Source organism: Mobula birostris, chromosome 7, assembly GCF_030028105.1.
Source record: "Mobula birostris isolate sMobBir1 chromosome 7, sMobBir1.hap1, whole genome shotgun sequence".
In the NCBI taxonomy this organism is placed as follows: Eukaryota; Metazoa; Chordata; class Chondrichthyes; order Myliobatiformes; family Myliobatidae; genus Mobula; species Mobula birostris.
This window is the reverse complement of record NC_092376.1, coordinates 76,463,889-76,490,696: the sequence shown is the minus strand read 5'-3', so window position 1 is coordinate 76,490,696 and position 26,808 is coordinate 76,463,889. Positions and strand designations below refer to the sequence as shown.

Genomic DNA, 26,808 nt, shown 5'->3' with positions numbered 1-26,808 from the left:
AAATAATTAATACTCAAAAATTAATTTACATCTATAAATTATGATAGCAACAAAAAAAATGTCACTTCGTTAAAATAATATAAGCATGGTGCATAAATCCTCTTCCTTAGATCATTTGAACCACAACTTGTGATCATTTGAAAAAGCATGAACAATCACACCGGATTTATTTTCTGTTAGCTTTGGAGTTGAGTAGCAGTGCATGCATAGGTTTTGTGTTAGTTTTTTCACTACCAGCTGGACACAAAATCCATGAATTACGTCCTTAAGAACTTGACCAACTCAGTCAGCAGTCATGCTACCAAGCCATGTGTGGTAAACCATATACATATATGTTGTAACTGGGTTACCTGTCTGGACACGCCCCTCTGCTGACTGCTCCTGAAGCTCCTCCCACAGACCCCTGAATAAAGGCGATTGTGTCACTGCTCCTCCCTCAGTCCGGGGCAGATACTCAGCATGGACGAGGACCCATTTTACTGTTAATAAAAGCCTTTCAGTATTTACTCTCCTTCCGGTCTTTTGGAGTAATTGATAGTGCATCAATTTTATTAACAGTAATTTTAAAGCATGGAACACGTCCTGAAACCCGACAAGCTAGACCTCGACCTGCAAACACCTGAAGCCGGAATCGCTTTTGAACTCTGGCTGGCCTGCTTCGAATCATACCTGGAGGAGATTGAAGTGACCGAGTTCGCCGCGAAGCGCCGAGTTCTTCTCTCCAGGGTTGGTCCATGGGTCTACTCGATGATCAGAGACCAGCCGAGCTATGACTGCGCGATGAACGCCCTCAGAAGACAATACCTGCGGCTAGTAAACACCGTCTATGCGCAACATCGCTTAGCGACGCGGCGACAACGGCCCTAAGAGTCGAGCGCTGAGTTCGTCCGGGCCCTACAGACACTCGTGCGGGCCTGCGATTGCCGGGGGCTGATGGCTGAGGAGCATGCAGAGCTCCTAGTAAGAGATGCCTTCGTCACAGGGACCAGGTCAGTGTATGTGCGCCACGGCCGCTGGAACACGCCGATCTTACCTTACGTTTGGCGATTGAGCTAGCCGACACGCTGGCGGCCGCTCTGCACAACTCTGACGCTCTCCAGGCACGCGATCTCCTGATGGACTTGTGGATGCTGCAGACCCCGCAACCCACCGGTGAATCAACCATGGCTGCTGCCACTCACGAGTCCGCGAAGTGTTACCTCTGCGGACTCGAGAAGCACCCCCGGATATGCTGCCCGGCCCGAGAAGCTACCTGCTCCAGCTGCGGAAAGAAGGGCCACTTCGCCAAGGCCTGTAAGTCCAAACCGCGAGCAGGATTGAGCAGCGCCGCATGCGAGGCATAGGGGTTGCCATCTTGGCCGTTGCTATCTTGCCTGCCGCCATCTTGCCTGCACACTGCTACCATGTGCGAGACATGGGGGCGGCCATCTTGGTCGGTGCCACCTCGCACCACCTACGACCCACGGGTGCTCACCAGGCACCCCACCGCGCCGGACCAAGACAGCAACTCAACTCTGGCCTCCGTGACCCTCGACCAAAGCGCTCCCCACCAGCTCGCAAGGTCAATGATGGACATCCTGGTGGAGGGGCACAGGACAAGCTGCCTGTTTGACACGGGCAGCACGGAGAGTTTTATCCACCCGGACACGGTGCAGCATTGCGGACTCGCGATACAGCCGGTAAGTCAGAGGGTCACCATGGCTTCCGGGTCGCATACAACAGACATCCGGGGGAGTTGTGTAGCGACGCTAGTGATGCAGGGAACAGACTATCGAGACTTTACGTTACTGGTTGTGCCTCAACTGTGTGCCCCTGTGCTATTGGGGCTGGACTTCCAGAGCCACCTGAAAAGCGTGACAATGGAGTATGACGGGCCCCTCCCACCAACCACTGTCGGAAATCCTCAGTTTTGTAGAGATACGTCACATACCCCGCTACTGACCACCCCCACACACCGACCCGCACATCCCACCCAACACCATGCCAACTGGCGCACTACCGACGCCACTTGCGGCCTCTCCACCCTCAGGATCCCTCCCCCACCGCTGTTCGCCAACCTGACCCCCGACTGTAAACCTGTGGCAACTAAAAGCAGGAGGTGCAACGCGGGGGACAGAGCCTTCATTAAGTCGGAGGTGCAGCGGCTGCTCAGGGAGGGGGTCATTGAGGGAAGCACAGGTCCTTGGAGGGCGCAGGTGGTTTTTGTTCGGAACGGGGAGAAGAATAGGATGGTCATGGACTATAGCCAGACCATCAATAGGTTCACGCAGCTCGACGCGTACCCTCTACCCCGCATCGCGGATATGATCAATCAGATAGCACAGTACAAGGTGTACTCGACCATAGACCTAAAATCCGCTTACCATCAGCTCCCCATCCGCCGGGAGGACCGCCCTTACACCGCTTTCGAGGTGGACGACAGGCTTTATCAATTCCTGCGCATCCCCTTCGGTGTCACGAATAGTGTGTCTGTCTTCCAGAGGGCAATGGACCAGATGGTGGACCAGTGCCAACTGAAGGCCACGTTCCCATATCTGGATAACATCACCATCTGTGGTCACGGCCAGCAGGATCACGACAACAACCTTCAAAAATTTTTCCAAGCGGCCAAAGCTTTCAACCTCACCTATAACAAGGACAAGTGTGTGTTCGGGACCACCCAACTTGCTATCCTTGGTTGTGTCGTGGAGAATAGAGTCATTGGCCCTGACCCCGACCGTATACGCCCCCTGTTGGAACTCCCTCTTCCCAACACCCTCAGAGCCCTCAAAAGATGCCTGGGCTTCTTTTCATATTACGCCCAATGGGTCTCTAACTACGCAGACAAGGCCCGCCCCCTGGTCAAGTCCTCCACATTCCCCCTCGCAGCCGAGGCCCACGCGGCCTTCAGCCGCATAAAAGGGAACATTGCCAAAGCAGCAATGCATGCGGTGGACGAGGCCGTTCCCTTCCAAGTAGGGAGTGACGCCTCCGACTTCGCGCCGGCTACTACCCTCAACCAGGCGGGAAGACCAGTGGCGTTCTTCTCCCATACCCTTCAAAGCCCTGAAATTCAGCACTCCACGGTGGAGAAAGAGGCCCAGGCCATAGTGGAAGCTATTAGGCACTGGAGGCACTATCTCGCCGGCAAAAACTTCACCCTGCTGACTGACCAGCGCTCAGTCGCATTCATGTTTAGTAACCAACAGCAGGGCAAAATCAAAAATGATAAAATTCTGAGGTGGAGAATCGAACTCTCCACCTACAACTCTGACATCATGTACAGGCCTGGGAAGCTCAATGAGCCCTCCGATGCCCTATCCCGGGGAACATGCGCCAGCGCGCAGATCGACCGGCTATATGCCCTACATGTAGACCTTTGCCACCCGGGGGTCACCCGGCTTTTCCACTTCGTGAAAGCCCGGAACCTGCCTTACTCCCTTGAAGAGATCAGGACGATGACCAGGGACTGCCAAGTTTACGCAGAGTGCAAACCGCACTTCTACCGACCCGAAAAGGCACAACTAATCAAGGCCACCCGCCCCTTTGAGCGACTGAGTGTCGACTTTAAGGGCCCCCTTCCCTCCACCGATCGCAATGTGTACTTTCTTAACGTCATCAACAAGCACTCGCGGTTCCCCTTCGCCATCCCCTGCCCCGATACCACTACCACGTCAGTTATAAAAGCCCTGCGCAAGCTCTTCACTCTGTTCAGATACCCATGCTATATTCACAGTGACAGAGGGTCCTCGTTTACGAGTGACGAGCTGCGCCAATACCTGCTGGCTAAGAGTACTGCAACTAGTAGGACCACGAGCTATAATCCCCGGGGGAATGGACAGGTAGAGAAGGAGAATGGCACAGTGTGGAAAGCCACACTCTTAGCCCTCAGATCAAAGGGACTGCCGGTCTCCCGCTGGCAGGAGGTCCTTCCCGAGGCACTCCACTCCATCCGCTCTCTGTTATGCACGGCCACCAATGCCACCCCTCATGAGCGACGCCTTTCTTTTCCCAGAAAGTCGACCACTGGGACCACCCTACCAACTTGGCTGACGTCCCCAGGGCCAGTGCTGCTCCGGAAACATGCGAGGAGCAATAAGTACTCCCCGATGGTCGAGAGGGTTCACTTACTTCATGCGAACCCCCAGTATGCCTATGTGGTTGTACCTGATGGGTGGGAGGACACGGTCTCCATCCGCGACCTGGCGCCCGCAGGAGCACCGGGCCCCTACCCTGAACACTCCGTGGTGACTATTAATCCCGTACCCACCGATATATATACCCACGAGACACCGTGCACTCCAAGCCCTACACAGTCACCACACGACACTCCCATACTGGGCGCGACGCACACGCACGAGAGATTACCGATGCCTAATGTGCTGACACCTCAAGTCAGGCCGGAGCCAGCACAACCGCCGTCGCCGGTGCAATTACTACCGGTGCTACGTAGATCACAGCGACGGACTCAACCGCCTGATAGACTTGACCCGTAATTATACTTGTTTCAAATATTGTCAGTCACCTCACCCCGCGGGACTCTTTTTAAACAGAAGGGGTGAATGGGGTAAACCATATATATATGTTGTAACTGGGTTACCTGTCTGGAGACACCCCTCTGCTGACTGCCCCTGAGGCTCCTCCCACAGACCCCTGAATAAAGGCGATTGTGTCACTGCTCCTCCCTCAGTCCGGGGCAGATACTCAGCATGGTCGAGGTCACATTTTACTGCTAATAAAACCTTTTCAGTATTTACTCTACTTCCAATCTTTTGGAGTAATTGATAGTGCATCACCATGTCCAACTATCAGAGACCATTCAGTGTTCCTTCTTGATGCTTCTTCCAAGATTTATTCAATGTGAAAGAATATTGATTATTCAGCTGAGGGCAAAACGTGGTAGTTTCCTTTTTTTTTGATTAGGACCCTTGGATTACAAAGTCTATTTTGTAAGTTCCTTGGGTCACTCCTTTCTGACTACATAGTTTTGTTTCAACTATCTCAAGTTGGTCAGACCTATTGATGGAAATGGAAATATCTTGGAATATTGATACTTGCTGAAAGGTATGTTTCACTTAGTACAGATATCTTACCATGCATCCTGGCCAATCTGACCAAGCTCTTCCAACATGATCCAGATACACATGAGACAAATTTCAAGATTAACTAATCTAGCTATGTCTTTGCAGAGTTTGAATCCAATACCTAAATTGATGGCTGCTGCCTCATTGATGGCTTGCAAAGGGTGTTATACTACATAAAACAATAGCATCCTTTTTTAATTCTCCTTCTTTCCTTTTATTTCCCTTCATTTCTAACCACTTCTGATTTACAAGTTGGAAATTCATGAAAAATCAGTTGCTAATTTGGTCTAACACCTCCTAATGCACCTTCCAATAGTACTTCAATCCCTTTTTCCACAAAATGCTACTTCTGTGCCTTGGTCCTTTCATAAACAGGCCAGAACTGTATCCTGGTTTAGTTGTGGTAGAAGAATGAGAAGTAATAGAAGATGAAAATACACCATCACTCAATAATTTTTCAAATATTGTTACTCTGTGTTATTTACCTTAGAAATGGAAGTACACAGGAGGAAAAGGACACCAGATCATAACTTTGCTGCAAAAAAGTTAGATAAGGGCTTTGAAGGGAGTGAGCAGAAAAAGCACGATTAGTACATTCAGTAAACCATTTGATTCACAAACAAGACTTCCAGAAAAAGACTTCACTGGACTAAGTAAAGAACTTGGAGACCATTCTTTCTTATCTATAATGGATGGTAACTCCATTTGTATATGAGGACCAACATTCATGCACCATCTATGGCTGCTATCCCAGCTTCCAATGCAGTACAAAAAGAAGCTGCTGCACTGAAAGCTCAGGCTACTGTCATCATGGTTGTTGTTACCAGTGCAGAGTTTCACAGCAAACATTCTATCATCTGACAAATAGTTACAACTACTTGAGACAACATCCATGGATCTGGCTGTGGCTCTGAGGAGTGTACTTCGCTGTCACATCTTAGTATCTACACTTACAATGAGTGCAATTAAGAGTGTCTGAAAACAGAAGTCTAAGATGAACTGGCAAATTAATTTAAGGATTTGGTCAACTGAAATACAAGTGTAAGTGCGGATATTTCATAGGAATTTAATAGGAGTGAACTGGGAGTACACTAATTAGATACATCCTAATGCATGCTAAATAACACAGTTGGGAGGACCTGCCATATGTGGTTGTCAACAAAAGATAAAGATAGTCTAAAAAAAGTAAAGAAAAAGCATATAATTGTATAAAAGCAATGACACCAAAACAAAGGACTGATTGTAAACAATAGCAACTAAGGATGGCTAAATTTAAAAACAGTAAGAGCTAATACAGATATATGAAAACTGAGAAGAATTAAACAATGACTGCAATTCATAAGAAAGTGTACGTGGGTTATTAATGGCAATTAATCACGGGTAAATATACAGGTATCTTACAGTGTCTTTCACTGTAGAGGACTTGGGAATATCACTGATATAACTACAGTTCAGCAAATGGAAGGTGACTCACAAAAACCCACTATCACCCTGTGAAGTGGTACTGAGCACACTGTTGGAGCTGCACATGGGTTGTAAATGACCTCTCCCTATGGTCTCGAAAGGTATGACAAGATGAAGGTAGAAGAAAGACTGCAAGTGTTGGATATCTGGAGCAACACATGAAACACTGGAAAAGCCCAGTGGGTCAGCTGGCATTCGTGGAAGAAAATGAACAGTTCACACTTAGTGTTGAGACCCTGCATCAAGACTGGAAAGAAAGCCAGTATAAAACATGGGGAGCAAGAGCTGGTAGGTGATACATGAATACAGGTAAGGAGGCAATGACAGACATTTGTGGGAGGTGGAGAGTGGGAATATTGTAGGAATGTGGGAGGTGATAGTTGGGAGTGACAAAGGCCCAAAGAAGATGGAATCAGATAGAAGAGTACAGTGTTTCATAGAATAACAGGAAGGAAGTAGGGAGGGGAACTTGAGGCAGGAATGTGTACAACGAGATAATCAAGAGAATGGGGTAGGGGCAAAAGAAGGGATAATGGGGCTGGTAGGATAAGGAAAAACAAAGTGGAGACCGAAGGCTTACTGAAGGTTAGAGAGATCGAAGTTCATGCCATTAGATTGGAGGACATGAAGACGGAAAATGAGGTGCTACTCTTCTAATATACACATAGCCTCAACCTGGCAGTAGAAGAGGCCGTGGACGGACATGTCGATGTGGGAATGGAAAGTGGAATTAAAATGGCTAGCCACCAGGAGATTCTGGCAGTTAGGGCAGATGGAATGAAGGTACTTGATGAAGCAATTTCCCCAATATGAATTCACACTCACCAATGCAGAAGAGACTGCACCAGGAGTCGTAAGTACAGGGCTGTCTCACCTAAAAGGACTATTTAGGGCTCTGATTAGTGGTGAGGGAGGGGTGTAGGGTCAGGTCTAACACTTAGTGTGGTTGCATGGATAAGAGCCTGGAGAAGGATTGGTGGGGAGGATGAGGGAGCAATCCTTGCAGAAAGCAGAATGGGTAAGAGAAGATGTGTCTAGTTGTGTGATGCATTAAAGATGGTGTAAGTTGCAGAGGAAGGTATTTTGGATGTGTAGGTTTGTGGGCTGGTAGTGAGGTCAAAGGAAGTTCTATCCCTGTTATATCTGAATGAGAAAAGGAGTCAAGGCAGACATACCAGGAATAGAAGCAGTGTGGGTGAATGCTGCATTGACAGCAGTGGTGGGTGGGATGGGGGGGGGGGGGTGAGGGAAACATTGTTTTCTGAAAAAAGGGTGTTACAGATGTCCTGAAGTGGATAACCTCATCATGGGAACAGATGCAGTAGAAATGGAGAAGCTAAGAAAAGAGAGTAGTATTCTTACTAGTGGAAAGAGTGGGATGAGGTGTAGTCAAGTTGGTTTGTAGAAGGTGTTGATGGATGCTCTGTCTTCCAAGCTGGAGACAGAAAGATCAAGAAAAAGGAGAAAAGTGTTGGAGATGGACCAAGTGAATCTGAGGGCAGGGTGGAAGTTAATGGAATAGATGAGCTCCGAATTGGTGAAGGAAGTTCAAAGAAAAATTTATTATCAAAGTACTGGGTGTGTTAGGAGGGAGGGGAGAGTGAGGGAGATAGTGAGGAAGGTGGGAGGTAGGGGAGACATGAGCGGGAACAGAGAGTGGGTGAAGGGGCACCAATATAGTGAAGAAAAAGTTGAGAAGTGGTGCTATCAGGAGCTTGGAATATGGATTGTTCCACTTACTAATGAAAAGACAGGCATAACTGGGGCCCACACAAGTGCCCACAGTTGCACCTTTGGTATGGAGGAATTGGAAGTAGCTGAAAGAGAAATTGTTGAGGGTGAGCATCAGTTCATCCAGATGGAGGATGGAAACTGGTTGGGTGTGTTATGCAGAGAGAAATGGAGAGCACTAAGGCCTTCCTGATGAGCAATAGAAGTGTACAGGGACTGGATTTCCATGGTGAAAATGATGTAGTTGGGGCCAGGGAACTGAATGTTGTTGAAGTGGTAGTGAGCACGCATAGTGTCATGGTAGGTGATAAGGGACTGAACCAAGAGGGGAAAGATGGAGATGAAATATGAGGATACAAGTTCAATGGGGCAGAAACAATGGGCCTACCAACATAGTTAAATTTATGAATCCTGGGTAGGAGGTAAAAACAGGCATTGAGGAACACTGAGATTAGAGGTGGTAGAGGAGTGATGAGGTCAGTGATGGTGAAGTAGCCTAATGCTTCTCAGTAAGGTCCTGGTTCAGGGGTAAGTAAGGGGCAGTGCCTTAGATGGTTGATGGATGTTTTTAATTTGCATTGATTCCAGAAGAGTTCCTTTAGATTTGAAAATGGTGAATATGATTTCTTACTCACAAAACTCGATAGAAATAGGAACGTTTAGGTGATGTTGTTTAACATCTAATCACTAAGCTCCAAGACCTGGGCCTCAATACCTCTCTGTGCAACTGGATCCTCAATTTCCTCACTTGCAGACCCTAGTCATTATGGATTGCCTACAATACTCCTTCACAATCACCATCAGCACAGGTGCACCACAAGGCTGCACCTGTCTGATCTTCTCATTTTATACCTTGAGTATGTGGGCAAATACAACACCAATGCCATATTTAAATTTGCTGATGATACCACTGTTGTTGTCTGAATCAAAGGTGGTGACAAATCAGCATATAAGAGGGAGATTGAAAATCAGGTTGATTGGTGCTGCAAAAACAACTTCTTTATTAACCAAAGAGCTGATTATCAACTACAGGAAGAAGAAGCTGGAGATCTGTCTCGGGGATCTCATTAGGTGCTCATGAGGGGACTGGAGGTGGAGAGGATCAATAGCTTTAAACTCCTTGGTGTTATAATTTCAGAGGATCTGTCCTGGGACCAGCACATAGGTGCCATCACAAATAAGGGACAACAACACCTCTAAATTCTTAGAAGCTTGCACAGATTCGCCATATCATCTAAAACTTTGACAAACTTCTATAGACGAGTGATGGATAGTATACTGACTGATTGCATTATGGCTGATATGGAAACACCAATGCCCAGGAATGTAAAAGTCTACAGAAAGTGGTGGTCACTGCCCAGTTCTTCACAAGCAAAGCCCTTTCCACCATTGAGCACTATTATAAGGAACACTGCTAAAAGAAGCCACATCAATCATCAAGGAAGCCCACTATTCATTCCACACTCTCTTCTCACTACTGTGATCGGGCAGAAGGTACAGAAACATTAAGTTCCACACCACAAGGTTCAGGAACAGTTATTACCATATAACCTTCAGGCTTCTGAATCAGCATGGTTAGCTTCGCTCATCACGACTATGAATTGATACCATGAAATACAGACTCAGTTTCAAGGACTCTACAACTCATCTTCTCAGTATCATTTATTAATTTATTTTTATTATTCTCTTCTTTTGCGCGTTAGTTGTCTGTCAGTCTTTGTGTGTAGTTTTTTCATTGTTCCTGTTGTATGCCTTTGTTTTACTGTTAATGTCTTCAAGAAAACAAATCTCAAGGTAGTATATGGTGACACATTCATACTTTTGTAGTCACGCGCAAACGGGCTACTCTGGAAACACACGGAGGCAGAGAGAGCTGAACTCAGAATGCCTTTACTGATTCAAAATCGTGCGCTTAAATCTTCACCCCCCATGGGCCCCTGTAACCTGCGGGGCAGACGTGACGTCAGACTGTCCCCGGAAGGTCCGCCCCGAGCAGGTAGTTCCAAACGCGCTACCGCGTGTCTGCCCGCAGCTCCCGATGGCAGTTCAAGTCCCGCATGTGCAGGCCGCCACACCACCCCACCCCCGCAGAAACATCCCTTGGGGGAGTGGAGCCCCCAGTCTGTGTGGCTTGCCTGGGTGGCCGGCCTCACCGGTGCGGGGCGGGTACACTCACTGGTTGCTCAATGTCCAAGTGCGCCGGTTTGAGGCGGTCCACCGTAAAAGTCTCTTCCCGGCCACCCACCCCACGGCACACATGGTTCCATTGTGCCAGATCACCTTGAAGGGTCCCTCGTACGGCCGCTGTAGAGGTGACCTGTGCATGCCCCTGCGAATAAAAACATACTCACAGTCTCGGAGTGAAGGATGGCGTGGGACCATGCCTGGAGGTCGGGACCGGTGCCAGGGTCCTACCTTGTCCCACAGCCTCATTAGCACCACTGCTGGAGTTTCTTCCGAGCCTCGGGCCTCAGGTACGAACTCGCCTGGGAACGTCAGGGGAGCATCGTAGACCAATTCCGCCGAGGAGGTGTCCAGGTCCTCTTTGGGGGCTGTGCAGATGCCCAGTAGGACCCAGGAAAGCTCATCTGTCCAGTTGGGGCCGCTGGGGAGTGCCATCAGGGCCGACTTGAGATGCCAGTGGAATCACTCTACCAAACCGTTGGACTGGGGATGGTACACTGTGGTGTGATGCAGCTAAGTGCCCAGGAGCTGCGCCAGTGCTGTCCACAAACCAGACATGAACTGCGCCCCTCTGTCGGAGGTGATGTCCATTGGGAGGCCGAACCTGGCAATCCAGTTTGCAATGAGCGTCCTGGCGCAGGACTCAGTGGACGTGTCTGCGAGCGGTACGGCTTCCGGCCATCTGGTGAAACTGTCTACCATGGTAAAGATTTACCTGGCACCCTGGGAGACTGGCAGGGGCCAGCGATATCCACGTGGATGTGTTGGAACCTCCTGTGTGTCGGCTGGAACTGCTGGAGGGGAGCCTTCACGTGCCGCTGGACTTTGGCGGTCTGGCAGTGTATGCAGGTCCTGGCCCAGTGTCCGACCTGTTTGCGCAAACCTTGCCAGACAAATCTGTCCGCTACCAGCTTGATGGACGCCCAGATGGATGGGTGGGCCAGGTCGTGCAGCGTGTTGAACACCCGGCGCCTCCATGCTGCTGGTACCACGAGTTGGGGTTTGCCGGTAGACACATCGCACAGGAGTCGATCCACTGCCGGGCCATTGGAGACGTCCTCCAACTGGTGCCCCGAAACGGCGGTGCGGTGAGCCGGGATCTCGGTGTCCAACCGTTGTGCTTCTGCCAGTGCTGCGAGGTCTATTCCTGAGGACGATATGCCTGAGTGGAGGCAAGGGTGAGACAGTGTGTTGGCAACGATTTTGTTCTTCCATGCGATGTGGCGAACGTCCATGGTGAATTCTGAAATAAAGGACAGGTGCCTCTGCTGCCGAGCCGACCATGGGTCCGATACCTTGGCCAGTGTGAAGGTGAGGGGCTTGTGGTCCGTATACACGGTGAACTCCCTTCCCTTGAGGAAGTACCGGAAATGCTGGGCAGCCAGGTAGAGCACTAGCAACTCTCTGTCGAAAATGCTGTACTTCACCTCTGGTGGCCGTAGGTGCCGGCTGAAGAAAGTGAGTGGTCGCCACTGGTCCTCAACGAGCTGGTCCAGGACTCCACCGACTGCCGTGTCGGAAGCGTCGACTGTGAGTGCCGAGGGTACATCGGCTCTCGGGTGTACTAGGAGGGCGGCCTTTGCCAGCGCCTCCTTGGCCTGCTCAAATGCCTCCATGGACTCCGCGTCCCATGCCACTTTGGCCTTGCCGGCCATCAGGCAGAACAAGGGCCTCATGATTCGTGCCACCACCGGCACGAACCGATGATACAAGTTGATCGTCCCTATGAACTCCTGCAGGCCCTTGACCGTGCTGGGCTTGGGGAACTGGCGGATGGCCTGGACCTAGTCCAGTAGGGGAACTGCGCCATGTTGGTTGATTCTATGGCCCAAGAAGTCGATCTCCGTCAGCCCGAACTGGCACTTTGCCGGATTGATTGCCAGTCTGTGGTCGCTCAGGCGTTGGCAGAGCTGGCGCAAATGTGCCACGTGCTCTTGGTGCGAACTGCTGGCCACCAGGATATCGTCCAAGTAAATGAAAACGAAATCCAAGCAGCGTCCCACCGAGTCCATGTGCCTTTGGAAAGTTTGGGCTGCATTCTTGATACCGAAAGGCATCCTCAGGAATTCGAACAAGCTGAACAAGATGAGGGCTGACTTGGGCACGTCCTCGGGGTGCACTGGGATCTGATGGCATCCCCTGACCAGGTCGATTTTCGAGAAGATGGTCGCTCCGTGCAGGTTCGCCGTGAAGTCCTGGATGTGGGGTACCGGGTATCTATCGGCGGTTGTGGCATCGTTGAGCCTTCTGTAGTCTCCGCAGGGCCTCCATCCTCCTGTGGACTTGGGCACCATGTGCAGTGGGGATGCCCACGGGCTGTCTGAGCGGTGTACGATTCCCATCTCTTCCATCTTACGGAACTCCTCCTTGGTGAGGTGGAGCCTGTCGGGTGGGAGCCTGCGAGCTCGGGCATGCAGCGGTGGTCCTTGTGTGGGGATGTGGTGCTGCACGCTGTGCTTGGGGTCAGCCATGGAGAACTGCGGGGTGACTATGGAGGGGAATTCCGCCAACTCCCTGGTGAATTTGTTACCCAGGAGGGTCACGGAATCCACGTGGAGGGCAGGTAGCTTGGCTTCTCCGAGCTGGAAAGTCTGGAACATCTCGACGTGGACCAAACGCCGGCCTTTTAGGTCGACCAGGAGGCAGTTGGCTCATAGGAAATCTGCCCTAGTAGTGGCTGTGACACTGCTGCCAACGTGAAAGTCCAAGTGAAACGGCTGGACCCGAAATGCAGTGAGAGAGTTCACGGGCCGTACGTCCGAATACTGGTGCCATTTGCAGCGGTGAGTTTGTGGCCTGGGACCGCGTTACGAGTGTCCATGTTCGAGGGGGGGAGTACACTGACTTCTGCCCCAGTGTCTACCAGGAAGCGCCGCCCGGAGTGTCGGTCCCAGAGGTACAGGAGGCTGTCTTGGCCAGCCGTCGTAGCCATTAGCGAAGGCTGGCCCCGGAGTTTCCCGAAAAGCACATAGTAGACGGCAGTGGCGCTCGTCTGAGCCCCATCTTTGGTGATAGAAACACCTATGTTCCGAACTTTCGTCTTTCTCCCCTGTGGGTTTCGATGGCTTCGGTTGCGGGGCCTGGGCTTTGGGGCGCGTGATCATGGCTAGGCCAATGGAGGCTGCTCCACTTTGCTTGCTCTGCCAAAGGACGTCTGCTTTAGCCGTGACCCTGTGTGGGTCGCTGAAATCCTCACTCGCGAGGAGGAGGCAAATATCCTCTGGCATTTGCTCGAGGAACAACTGTTCAAATAAAAGGCACGGCTTATGGCCGTCCATGAGCGTCCATGATCTTTCATGAGCTCGGTGGCGTGCGGTCGCCCAGGCTGTCCACGTGTGGGAGCCGTTCGGCCCGTTCTCGGTGGGAGAGTCCAAAGGTACAGCTCAGCGGCGCCTTAAGCTTAGTGTACCTGTCCTCCGTTGGTGGCTGGCGTAGGAAGTCGATGATCTGGCCTGCCGTCTCCTGGTCGAGCATGCTGACCATGTAGTAGTACCACCTGGCGTCGGCTGTAATGTCTCTGATACTGAACTGGGCCTCAGCCTGCTTGAACCAAACGTGGGGCTGAGTGGCCCAGAAGGTTGGGAGCTTCAGAAAGACTGCGCTGTGCGAGTTGCTTGAACTCATGGCTGGTCACTGAGTCGCCGGCTGCAGATGCTGCCTGGAACATCGTCACCAATGTAGTCACTCGCAAACGCGCTACTAAAGAAACACATGGAGGAAGAGAGAGCTGAACTCAGAATGCCTTTACTGATTCAAAATCGTGCACTTAAATCTCCTCTCCCGTGGGCCCCTCCGACCCACGGGGCGGACTTGACGTCAGACTGTCCCTGGAAGGTCCGCCCGAGCAGGTGGTTCCAAACGCATTACCACGCGTCTGCCCGCGGCTCCCGATGGTGGTTCGAGTCCCGCGTGTGCGAGCTGCCACACTTTGATAATAAATTTACTTTGACCTTGGCAAGAAGTAATATGTGATATCTCATAGGGACATGTGCTGGTGCCTCTACGTCTGATGATATATTGGTGACTTGGATGAAGGTGTGGTTGTTAAAATTGATGACGTGGTTGATAGCACAGATGAATTGGACTGTAAGGGGAATAGTACAGAAGGAAATTACACAGAATATAGATGGAAACGATTTGACAAGTGGTGTGTAATGTGGGAAAATGCAAAATTATCCACTTTGGCAATAAAGATTAAATAAAAGATCATAATGGTGGATCTCTGAGGTGCAAACCTGGATGCTCCGTTATATGATTTGCAAAAGAATATAACATGTAAATAAGAAAGCTGAAAGATTATCAGTTACTTTAAGTCGAGAGCTATGCTTCAAGTCTGAAATTCCAAACAACCAGGTGTAAGAACAGTCATTTCCAGTGATTTGTTTCTTGACCCAACCATCAAACAATAATCAGCGGGAGGAGAAGATGGCGGCGCGATGCAGCTCGTAGCAGCCACTCCGGTGGTGATGTCTGTTATTTGTCAAGTAGGGTGCCGTGCACAATGTTGATTTAATGGAGACGGACGTGAGAGCATGGAGGAACATCTGGTGAAACTTCTGAAATGCCTGCTTCGCTGCTGCTGCTACAGTGTGGTCCAGAATCTCCGGAGGAGAAGGGCCCGAGTCCTCAGCTTTGCTTGTTGCTCGGCGGCTGGGGTGGGGTCAAAGCGCTCGGCAGGGGATGGTGCTCGGAGAGGCTGTGTCGGAGGGGCTGGTTGGAGGCTCGAAGTTTTCGGACGGACTCAGAGTCCGCTGCGGTCGGGTGCTTCCAATGGTGCTGCATCAGCAAGTTGGCGGCGCTTGGAGGTTCATGGCAAGGAGAGTTCCTCCCTTCTGCCGCCTGCATGAAATGATGAGTCTATCAGGACTTTGAGACTTTTTTTTTACCGTGCCCATGGTCTGCTCTTTATCAAATTATGGTATTGCTTTGCACGGTTGTAACTATATGTTATAATTATGTGGTTTTGTCAGTTTTAGTCTTGGTTTGTCCTGTGTTTTCTTGTGATATCATTGTATCACAACATTGTATCATTTTTTAATGCATGCATTTCTAAATGACAATAAACAAGGATGGAGTGTCCTCATAATCTAATCAATGAAGTTTAGCAGCACTATATGATCACTTTGCCCTAAAATATTTTGTTTCTATTTTTGTTCTAATTGTGTTCTTTCTTGTAAATATTGTGTATCATTTATGTTTTCTTGTAAATACCGCTTCTGTGCCTGTGATGCTGCTGCATGTGTATTTGTCATTTCATCTGTGCATATATGAACTTGTACACATAACAATAAACTCCATTTTACTTTTTCTGTAGGGCACTGAAGAGTGTACATCTCGAGTGCTATGCCCAGTATTGGTCTGTTTATTTAAGCACGTTAATGTGTTGGAACCAGTTCAGAGCAAATTAATTAGACTATTGTTTAGAATGAATAGATATCTTATTGAGGAAAGGACAGACAAGTTAATCTTATATCTACAAGAGTTTAGAAGAATAAGGCATGATGACTGAAAGATATGAGATGTTACAGTGAAGTTGATGAGATGATTTTCAATCATCCTGAGGAATCTTGATGGGGTGGATTTGAAGAAGATACTTCCTCACTAGGGAGAGAGCAGAACAATGGGTCAACACTGAAAAGTAAGGAGTTGCATATTTAAAGTAGAGATGAGGTAATATTTTTCTCTGAGAGGGTTATGAGTCTTTGGAACTCTCTGTCAAGGGTTAGTAGAATCAGAGTTTTGAATATTTTGATCGTGGATGAAGATTCTTGATTTTGCACCTGTTGGATATCTGACATCAACACAGAAACTGCTGGAAACACTCATCAGGCTGGACAGCAGCCACAAAAAAAAGCAGTTATATCCCAGGTTGAAGCCCTGAAGAGTGAGAAAAAAAGTTAGTTTTAAATTGCAGAGAAATTGGGGGTGGGGGATCTATTAGTGTGTGTGTGTGTGTGTGTGTGTGTGTGTTGGGGGGGGGTGGTGCAGGGTGCAAGTGGAGAGGGGTATTTCTGATAGGCTGCCCAAGTCATTTCAATGTATATGAGCTATCTGTTGAGACATTGGGTATATTGCAGCAGGGGGTTTATCTACTGCTAACTCTCCAAACTCTTTCCACCAACAATAAGATGGAAATCAGAATGATGGAATAGATCTAGATATTGCTCCAACAATGCCAAATAAGCTTGATATCAGAACAAAGCACCACATCTGATTGGTACTCAGTTTACCACATTAAACATTAACTTGTTCCATCATGTTTGCACCCTGACTGCAATGTGTACCAGCTACAAAATTCCGTTACTTTCCCAAGCTACTCCGATAACAGTTCATAAACCCTGTGACCTCTACCATCAGGAAACAAGGAAAGCTGCCACATAGGCTCACCACCACCTACATTTTTCTTTCCATTATATCATATTAAATTAATTTGGAAATATATTGGTGTCCCACCTTTCCCACTCTGCTTTAGTCCAAATCCTGTATCCAATAGCACTGAGAATGCCTTAATTGAAACACAGCAATGAATCTAGAAGGTGGCTTTCCACCATCTTCTGAGGAGTCATTTTAGACGAACAATAAATGCAGATCTTGACAGTGACAGTGATGCCTATATCCCAAAGAAATTAATAAACAAGATTTCAAAGTGATTTGTACAACATTAAATTTCAGTTACCTGTCTTATTTGATCAGATTTACTTGCAGAAGAACTGCTAATCATTCTTCTCTGCTCAAGAGGAGCCTTATATTTTGTAGCATTACTGTATGTATCCATGGGGTGCTTTCTTCTATCTGCAATAACAAGTGCAATAATTAATGGTTGCTGCTATGTAATGTATAACTGCCTGCACTACATGGTGGTTGTGGAGAATGATGCCATATTTAATCTTTTTTTAAACATACTATCCAATTATCTCAATTCTAGAAGCAAATTATAGAGTGAAAGTTTAAAGTATCGAACTGTGCTGACAAATGAACAATGCTTTGTTAAACAATAATTCCCTCATCACTTCAAAGGGTTATATTTGATATTTTCAAGGAAAACATGAAACCAAATATTAGCACATTACTTTGTTCTTTAGTACTTTTTTTTTTACCTAAATCAGCATTTTCAGAAAGCCTTTTAGTTAGAAATATAGAAAACCTACAGCACAATACAGGCCCTTAGGCCCGCAATGCTGTGCCGAACATGTACTTACCTTAGAAATTACCTCGGGTTACCCATAACTCTCTATTTTTCTAAGCTCCTTGTACCTATCTAAGAGTCTCTTCAAAGACCCTATTGTATCCACCTCCACCACCCTCGCTGGCAGCTCATTCCACACAGTCACCACTCTCTGCGTAAAAGATTTACCCTTGACATCTCCTCTGTACCTACTTCCAAGCACCTTAAAACTATGCCCTCTCGTGTTAGCCATTTCAGCCCTGGGAAAAAGCCTCTCATTATCCACACAACCAATGCCTCTCATCATCTTATACACCTCTATCAGGTCACCTCTCATCCTCCGTCGCTCCAAGGAGAAAAGGCCAAGATCACTCAACCTATTCTTATAAAGCATGCTCCCCAATCCAGGCAACATCCTTGTAAATATTCTCTGCACCCTTTCTATAGTTTCCACATCCTTCCTGTAGTGAGGTGACCAGAACTGAGCACAATACTCCAAGTTGGGTCTGATCGGGGTCCTATATAGTTGCAACATTACCTCTTGGCTTTTGAACTCAATCCCATAATTGATAAAGGCCAATACACCCTATGCCTTCTTAACCATAGAGTTAACCTGTGTAGCAGCTTTAAGCGTCCTATGGAATCAGACCACAAGATCCCTCTGATCCTCCATACTGCCAAGAGTCTTACCATTAATGCTATATTCTGCCATCATATTTGTCCTACCAAAATGAACCACCTCATACTTATCTGGGTTGAACTCCATCTGCCACTTCTCAGCCCAGTTTTGCATCCTATTGATATGTCCCACTGTAACCTCTGACACCCCTCCACACCATCCCCAACCTTTGTATCATCAGCAAATTTATTGACCCATCCTTCCAATTCCTCATCCAGGTCATTTATAAAAATCACAAAGAGTAGGGGTCCCAGAATAGGTCCCTGAGGCACACTAATGCTCACTGACCTCCATGCAGAATATGACCTGTCTACAACCACTCTTTGCCTTCTGTGGGCAAGCCAATTCTGGATCCACAAAGCAAGGTCCCCTTGGATCCATGCCTCCTTACTTTTTCAATAAGCTTTGCATGGGGTACCTTATCAAATGTCTTGCTGAAATCTGTATACACTACAGCTACTGCTCTCCCTTCATCAATGTGTATAGTCACATCCTGAAAAAAATCAGTCAGGCTTGTAAGGCACAACCTACCTTTGACAAAGCCATGCTGACTATTCCTAATCATATTATGCCTCTCCAAATGTTCATAAATCCTGCCTCTCAGGATCTTCTCCATCAACTTAGCAACCACTGAAGTAAGACTCACTGGTCTATAATTTCCAGGGCTATTTCTACTCCCTTTCTTGAATAAGGGAACAACATCCACAACCCTCCAATCCTCCGGAACCTCCCCTGTCCTCATTGATGACGCAAAGATCATTGCCAGTGGCTCAGCAAAGTGTTCTCCCACTGAGAGACCTAACACCTGACCAGGTTCATTTCCCAATACCAGATCAAGTACAGCCTCTACTCTTGTAGGCTTATCTACATATTGTGTCAGGAAACCCCGAACACACCTAACAAACTCCACCCCATCTAAACCCCTTGCTCTAGGGAGAAGCCAATCAATATTGTTCTTATAGTGTCCAAGAAAGCAAACAGATTAGAGAAACACAGGTACATAACTACTGTCTATATGCAAACTACCATTGGCCAACAGGGTATAATAGAAATATTTAATAGAACCATAGATCATAGTGGATATTTGTGACTCTTTTGCAATAGATACATCTATACTCTTACATTATTTTTCTTATTTACTTCCTCAGAAGGTTTACATTTATGTATTTTAAAGCATCTGTCCACAAAATCCATGAAGGCATAATACTGTGTGCTCTTTTCTTTATGGTTGCAATGAATGATCTATTCAAAGATTAATATTTTAAAGTATTTTCATTTTGATTTTTCCTGGGCTTCCCTGGTCTCTACCAATGCTAAACTTGTACAGTTACTAAAATGTCTTGGAAGTACTCATTCTGTGTACATTTATAAGTAGGTGGGTGCCATGCCAATATTCATAACATATATTCTTTGCCTGAGAACTTGTGGTGCTGTTACTCAACATGTTTGGATTCACAGGGAAAATATCCATGCAAAAGCATTCTGCTATAACACAGGTAAGCTTTAGTTTCCAATGAAATTACTCAAATATTCACATGGAAACAGCTGCACATAATGACAAAACTGGAGCTAACCGCAGTAGAAATGGTTGGATAGTATCAAACACACTTGACAACCAAGCACCTTTTGGAAACATTAGACAGATAATTTATATCATCTACCCACTAAAATTTATGAAGAAATTCCATATTTCTTGGAAGGAAGTTCTGTTTCTTTAATCTAAAATATTTATAGCATGAGATAGAACATTTATGTTGTTAGAATTGCTTTGTTCGTCTGCATTGACCCCTTACTGCAAATGAAACAAACCAAGTATTTATGTTAAGAAGAAATTTACACAAATTACAAGCATATTATACTAAAATTTTCTTACCACCAGAAAGAGCAGAAAATAGTTGTCCTACTCTGGAAACCGATTGTGTGCCATTCAACAAGCTGCCTCCATCAATAGTCAAATGGGAGATACTAGTTCGATGAGGTTGTAGATTTGTTGTATGCTCTTTATTCGAAGATAAGTTGCTCTGAGAATTAACTAGAAAATTAAAATTCAGTTTTATGTTCCTTCATATTTACATAAAGGCAGCCGGTGGTGTAGTGGCATCAGCACTGGACTTTGAGGTGAGTATTCGGGGTTCGAGTCCAGCTGGCTCCTTGCACGCTATCCATCCATGCTGGTGCTGGGTTGAGCATCGAGCTAGAAACTCGGCCTCGTAAAAAACAAACAAATGCTCAAGAAACAGCAAGGTTGCTACCCGGTGCACCATAAGGTGCGGAGAGGAACAACATACTTACACACTTTTAGATTGCATATGAAACTGTGTAACATTTGCAATCATATTTTAAAATAGAGAAACAACTATATTTTCACTGAAGATCTTTTCCTAAGTTAGTGTATTATAAAATTATAGTATTTCTCATAGATATATACAAGACTTAGTATTCTTTTGTCTGGTATGTAAGTGAAATTTATCCAAAACTCAAATGATGATCATGAATATGTATGTTGCTCCAGTTGTGCTGCTAACTTCTATCATTCTTGATCAAGTACCGTATATGTATTGTAGTACACATCTGCAAATTTGATTCAAGTCCACTTTATATATGATGCACATAAATAAAAATTTCACTGCAAACATTTTTTATCCCACTAGTGCTGATGTCATTTGGAGAAGTTATACCACATAAAAAGTAGTAGGAAAAACAAAGATCCCAATGAAAAATGAGAAAACCAATTTCCTGACAGGTAGTAGGACACCCAAGTACCCAAAACCTGGGCCACATCCAATACTACATTCATCTAAGGGAGCTGGTCAGCAATAATCATTTTTTCATTTTTCTTACTTTGGAACCTTGAAAGGTTAAATCGAATTGAATTCCAATTAATCACTGTTCCTCTAATTTCCCTTATTTATTGGTTCAAACTTTCTGAGATACTTATAGATAATTCCTTTTGTTGCATTATAATTGGTGTTTTGTTAACAAACATTACCTTCATTATTTATACATAGCAAAATTGCACAGTTATGAAGTAAATACCAGTTAAATCAGTATTCAATGACATAGGATGAAACAACACACAAAATGCTGGAGAAACTCAGCAGGTCAGGCAGCATCTATGGAAAGTAATAAACAGTTGGTGTTTCAGGGCAAGACCCTTCTTGATGACTGGAAAGGGGAAAGACACAGAATAAAAAGGTGGGGGAGGGGAAGGAGGCGAGCTGGAAGGCGATAACTGAAGCCAGGTGGGTAGGAAAGGTCAAGGCTAGAGAAGAAGGAATCAGAGAGGAGAGGTGAGTAAACTGTAGGAGAAAGAGAAGGAGGAGAGGACCCAAGGGGAAGTAATAAGCAGGTGAGAAGAGGTAAAAGGCCAGAGAGGGGAATAGAGGGAGAGGGGATGGGGAGGATTTTTTTTTCTCTCAGAAGGAGAAATTGATATTCATGTCATCAAGTTGGAGGCTACCTGGAATATAAGGTGTTGGTCCTCCACTCTGAGATTGGCCTCATCTTGGCACAATCGGAGACTGTGGACCGGCATGTCAGAATGGGAATGTTTGGCCACTGGAAAGTTCCATTTTTGGCAGATGGAGCAGAGGTGTTCTACAAAGCAGTCCCCCAATTTCCAACAGGTTTCACCAAAGTAGAGGAAGCCACATAGGGAACACCAAACACAACAGACAAATCCAGCAGATTCGCAGGTGAAATATTGTTTGGAGCCCTGAGTGGAGGAGAGGGAGGATGTGAATGGGCAGGTGTGTCACTTAGGGTGCTTGCAGGGGTAACTGCCGGGAGGATGATCAGTTGGGAAGGACGAATGGACAAGGGAGTCATGGAGGGAATGATTCCTGTGGGATGTGGGGTGTGCAGGGGAGGAAAAGATGTGTTTAGTGGTAGGATCCCTTTGGAGAAGGCGGAAGTTGCTGAGAATAATATGTTGCATGTGGAGGCTCATGGGGTGATAGGTAAGGACAAGAGGAATTCTATCACTGATAAGGTGGTGGGAAGATGAGGTGAGCACGGATATAGGTGTTGGTGGTTCCATTGACATTCTGCCACTGAATTAAATCCTACACACTATGTCTGTAACTTGCTGAATTACAGATACTTTGCTGCTGGGTATTTTGCTGAGCCTATTGGTGGTTTTTGGAATTTTCCAGCATTACATTGGAGAATCCATCACTTTGGTCCAATTCTAAGTCAATCGGGTATAGGAACAAAGGCCCTATTCATTTTGTTAGGGACTTTAAAATATGAGATGTAGGTAATACTATATTTTTAAAATATCTCAGAATACATATTTATTTAAAAATATATCTCAGAGGATCTATCGTGGGCTCAACATATTGATGTGTTACAAAGAAGGCACAACAGCAGCTTTACTCCATTAGAAATTTGAGAAGATTTGGTCTGTCACTAAAGACGCCACCAAATTTCTGTAGATGTATGGAGGCTCCAATGCACAGGATTGGAAAAATCTGCAGAGGATTGTAGAGTGAGTCAGTTTCATCATGGGCACTAGCTTCCTCACCATCAAGGACATCTTCTAAAGGCAATGCCTCAAGAAGGTGGTATCCATCATTGAGAACACTCACCATTCTGGACCTGCCTTCTCATTGCTACCATCAGGGTGAAGGTACAGGAGCCTGATGACACACATACTCAACATTTTAGGAACAACTTTTCCCCTCTGACATCAGATTTCCGAATAGGCCATGAACTCACTATTTTTGGTCTCTTTTTGCACTATTTATTTGTTTTATACTTCTTACTGTAAATAATAGTATGTTTTATGTACTCCACTATACTGCTGCCACAAAACAACAAATTTAATGACATACATCTATTATAATATTACCTGATTCTGATTCTGATACTTGTTAAATGTTTTAATAGTTTAAAGTAATTTTAAGGGTTCCTAATTAACTGTTACTTTTAATTTTAAAAAATACCTTAATATTTAAAGGGAGGGAGAAAGAGAGAGAGAGAGAGAAAGTGCAATTGTAAGGGAGAGAGAAAAAGAAAAAGGAGGAGCTAGAGTGACTAGTATGAGTCAGGGAAGTCTTGGTTAAAATGACTACATGGAACTAAAAGGATTCTTTAATTGCAGAGTTTGGGACTCTGAGGAAGCCTTCTGATGTGTCCCCAATCACAGCGTACAGCTGTCTGCTGGATCCAAGATGGAAGATTGACAAGTTTGAAATTTGTAATTTATTTTAAAATGAAGTTTGATTCTTTAACATCAATAAGCATGATTAATAATTAAATTGCCAGTGCATTTCTTTCCTTTTATATAGGTCAAAGTTACCTTCACCCCTACTTAACATAAAATTGAGCTTTGTAAATAAAATGGTATACAACTTTTACAAGGGTTTATTAAAAATATTTTCTCAAAGAACTTGTATTTTATTAATTTCTTACCAGCTGCTGTATCTTTTTTTGCCAAGGCATCACGTACTCCATGCCACAGCAGTGCAAGTTGTTCATAAGTTGGTGTGGAACCCAAATGCATGGTGTTCTCTCCATTAAAAGGGTCTTGTTTCGTGCCAATGCTTACATGTTCTTGTGTAGCATTTACTGAACAGGTTTCTTTACTAATAATTCCATGCGAATGGACCAAATAGGAAGATGGGAATGTTATGGTACTGTCAGATTTATTGCTTAAAGAGTATAGTTGAGGCTGAAGGTCTGAGATTATTGAATTCTCATTGGTGTCCTTATCTAATGGCGTGATTTTCACTGGTGTATCCAAACATGTGTCAATAACATGAGCTGAATTCGCCTGTGATTGACAACTACTGTTATAGTTGAGAGCCGTCCTTTGAGACTGCTTACTATCACTGGCTGGTTTGGATGGTGGGTGGGGTACCATAACTTTACCCTGAGAATTTATTAATTCACTGGCAGACAATGGTCTGATTATGGTACCTTTCCTGCCAGAACAAACTTTAGCTGAATGGGCTCTTTTCACCATTTTGGCATGCCTTTTACCTCTCGAGGATTTTTCAGGTTCAGCAATATTGCTTTTTTCATTCATTTTCTGATCTAAGCTTTGAGTTCTTGAGGCTGTCCAGGATCGTTTTGCAAAATGGTAATTAGATGGCGCAGCTGAAATTACACCATTGGTTGCAGAAACAGTTTCTGAAATTGCAGGCACTGCCATCATGATGTTCCCCCAGATTTCATTCAGCTGATGGCCGGATAGATTGTAATTTACTGCAACCTTTTGATTAGTTTTTAATGTGTTCCATTTTGATTCCTTGTTACTGTTTACATTTGAATTAACATTAGCATTGTGATCATTATTTTGAAAATCAATTGTCTGTAACTGATTCTGGCTTGTTAATCCTGAACTTTTGGTGTCTGTTGTACTTCCTAGTTCTTCTCCAGTAGCTTCATCTTTCTCCTTCTTAATTTGGTTGGTTTGGTCAATCTCATCCAGCCACCTCAGCTTTTTCTTTGTTGGTTTTTTATCAGTTTCTACATCTTTCATTTTTTTAAGCTCCACACTATCTCTAATAGAGGATGCTAATTGAATCCCAAGCACGTTACAGGCAGACAATGGAGATTTGGTTTTACTATTTCCATACTTTGATGCTTTCTTAAGTATCCCCTTCAAAATTTTGACTTTTTTTTCTGGGATAGAATTCTTGTTGGTTTTTAATCTGCTGGTATTCACTGGTTCATTTTCTTTTCCTCCTGTCATGTTGGTTACAGAATCGGGTTCAGATGAATTAAATGGTGCTTGGGAACAAATAGATTTCTGACTGGCTGCTGCAGAATTTTGTCTCATTTTGACATTAAAGTTAAATTTGTTGAGTGAAGCTTGCTTATCTTCAGTGTCACTGGAAATGTCCATATTTTTGTTCAACATGAAAGGAGAATGAATTGATCTAATAGTTGCACCAACACACATCTGTTGATGTGCTAGATGGATCTTTTGACTGTCATTCGCACTGTCCATTTTTGCTCTGTCACTTGCCATTTGTGATTCCGGATGTAAAAAGATTGGTGTTGCAAAAGGCAGTTTTAAAGGATGAAATGATGCAGGTTTTCTTTGGGGCTCATTTTCTACTCTGCCATTCACTTCTGAACATGGTGTTGTTTCCCTAGGATTTGGATCTGGTGTAGACCAAGCTTTGCAAGGAATTATTGCAGAATAAGCAGATTGGCCTTTCAAACTTTCAGAGGAATCTGTGGATGTTGGATGCTTTAGTATTGAGTGGAAATTACTATCTACCACTTTATATTGATTGCTATTAAAACATGTGGTTAAATGTGTGTTTTGATGTATTTCAGCACATGAAGCAGAGCTTGAGTCAAGATGTTTGGATTCAGTACTTGTGGAAGCAAATGTATGCAGCTTGTCACTCAAATGTTCCCCTGCAGTTGAAGTTCCATTTGTTATTGTAATCCCAGAAGAAGAAATTGGAGTCCTGCAATGATTTAAATCATTGGTCCAGGCACTTATGTGTCCTGTTTTTGGAGGCAAAGACTCTCTCTTACCGGAGCCAAAAGAATCGTTTAAAGATGATGTATCTACAGCATTTTGTCCCTCTATTTCCAGGCTGTCAAGACTTGATAAGCTTTGAATTTGATTAAGTTGATTGAGTTCTTTTTGGAATTCCTGAGAAATTCAAACATGCAGTTTATTTATTTAACAAAATAAAAAGACCAAAAGATTTATCTTGAAAAGAAAATCATCTAATTTCACTAAATTTACTTAAACTAATTAATTTCCTTTAACTTCTGAACAGCTGTTCAACAGAGGTGGCTCTTCCTTCAGTGCAATGTTGAGGAAGTGCTACATTTTAGGGTAAGCCGCTCTATTAGCTAGTTTTAAAATGAGGATCCGTGTGCTCAGCCAAACGATCAGACCAAATCCAATGAACTATTTAAAAGGAATATGAAAGCATCCAGTGGCTTAGTCAACAATATACAGCATAGAAAACTGATGATTACTGACATTTGTTGTGCCCAAACTGATCAATGCAAAGTGGCTTACTAATATTGTCCTTCAGCAATCCATATGTTGTATAGAGTTTGGAATAGCTACTAAGTGGCATAGTCAACTTCTGTGATGTATTCGGATTCCCACTGTTGGGCTCTTCTGATCAATATTTTAGAATCTTCAAAATGCCCCAATGATAATTAACCTCATAAAACAATTATGTATTATTCAAAAATGTTACTACTTTCATTCTGTTTATTTTCTGCTGAAGACAATTCTAGTCATTAGGAAATATTTTCATATCCCACTATTCCCTGTCAATTGTTTATTGACTACATTTATGCTTTCAGTACTGTTGTTGCAAGCAAACTTAACAAAAACTGAATCCTGGGAGTTAATACCTACCTCCGCAACTGGATCTTTGACTTTCTGATCGACAGACTTCAATCAGAAAGGATAAGCAGCAACAACTTATTACAGGGGTATTATAGGGGTAGTGGAGGTATAATTTGTCCATCTGTGCTGATCACCCCATCCTCGACTAAGCTGTTCCACCGTGAACACAATCTGTTATGAG

The 26,808-nt window shown here is 45.3% G+C and overlaps 1 protein-coding gene across 5 annotated transcripts in view; it reads right to left on the bottom strand.

The window, feature by feature from the left end:
- Positions 1-26,808, bottom strand: part of cep126 (centrosomal protein 126) — a 143,988-nt gene that overhangs the window by 64,320 nt on the left and 52,860 nt on the right. For all 5 annotated transcript variants that reach the window (XM_072263453.1, XM_072263452.1, XM_072263450.1 and 2 more), the window contains 3 exons: positions 23,702-25,907; positions 20,160-20,318; positions 17,119-17,234 (listed from right to left, as the gene is read on the bottom strand). In XM_072263453.1, coding sequence (XP_072119554.1) covers positions 17,119-17,234; positions 20,160-20,318; positions 23,702-25,907 — 2,481 coding nt within the window. The remainder of the gene's footprint in view (positions 1-17,118; positions 17,235-20,159; positions 20,319-23,701; positions 25,908-26,808) is intronic.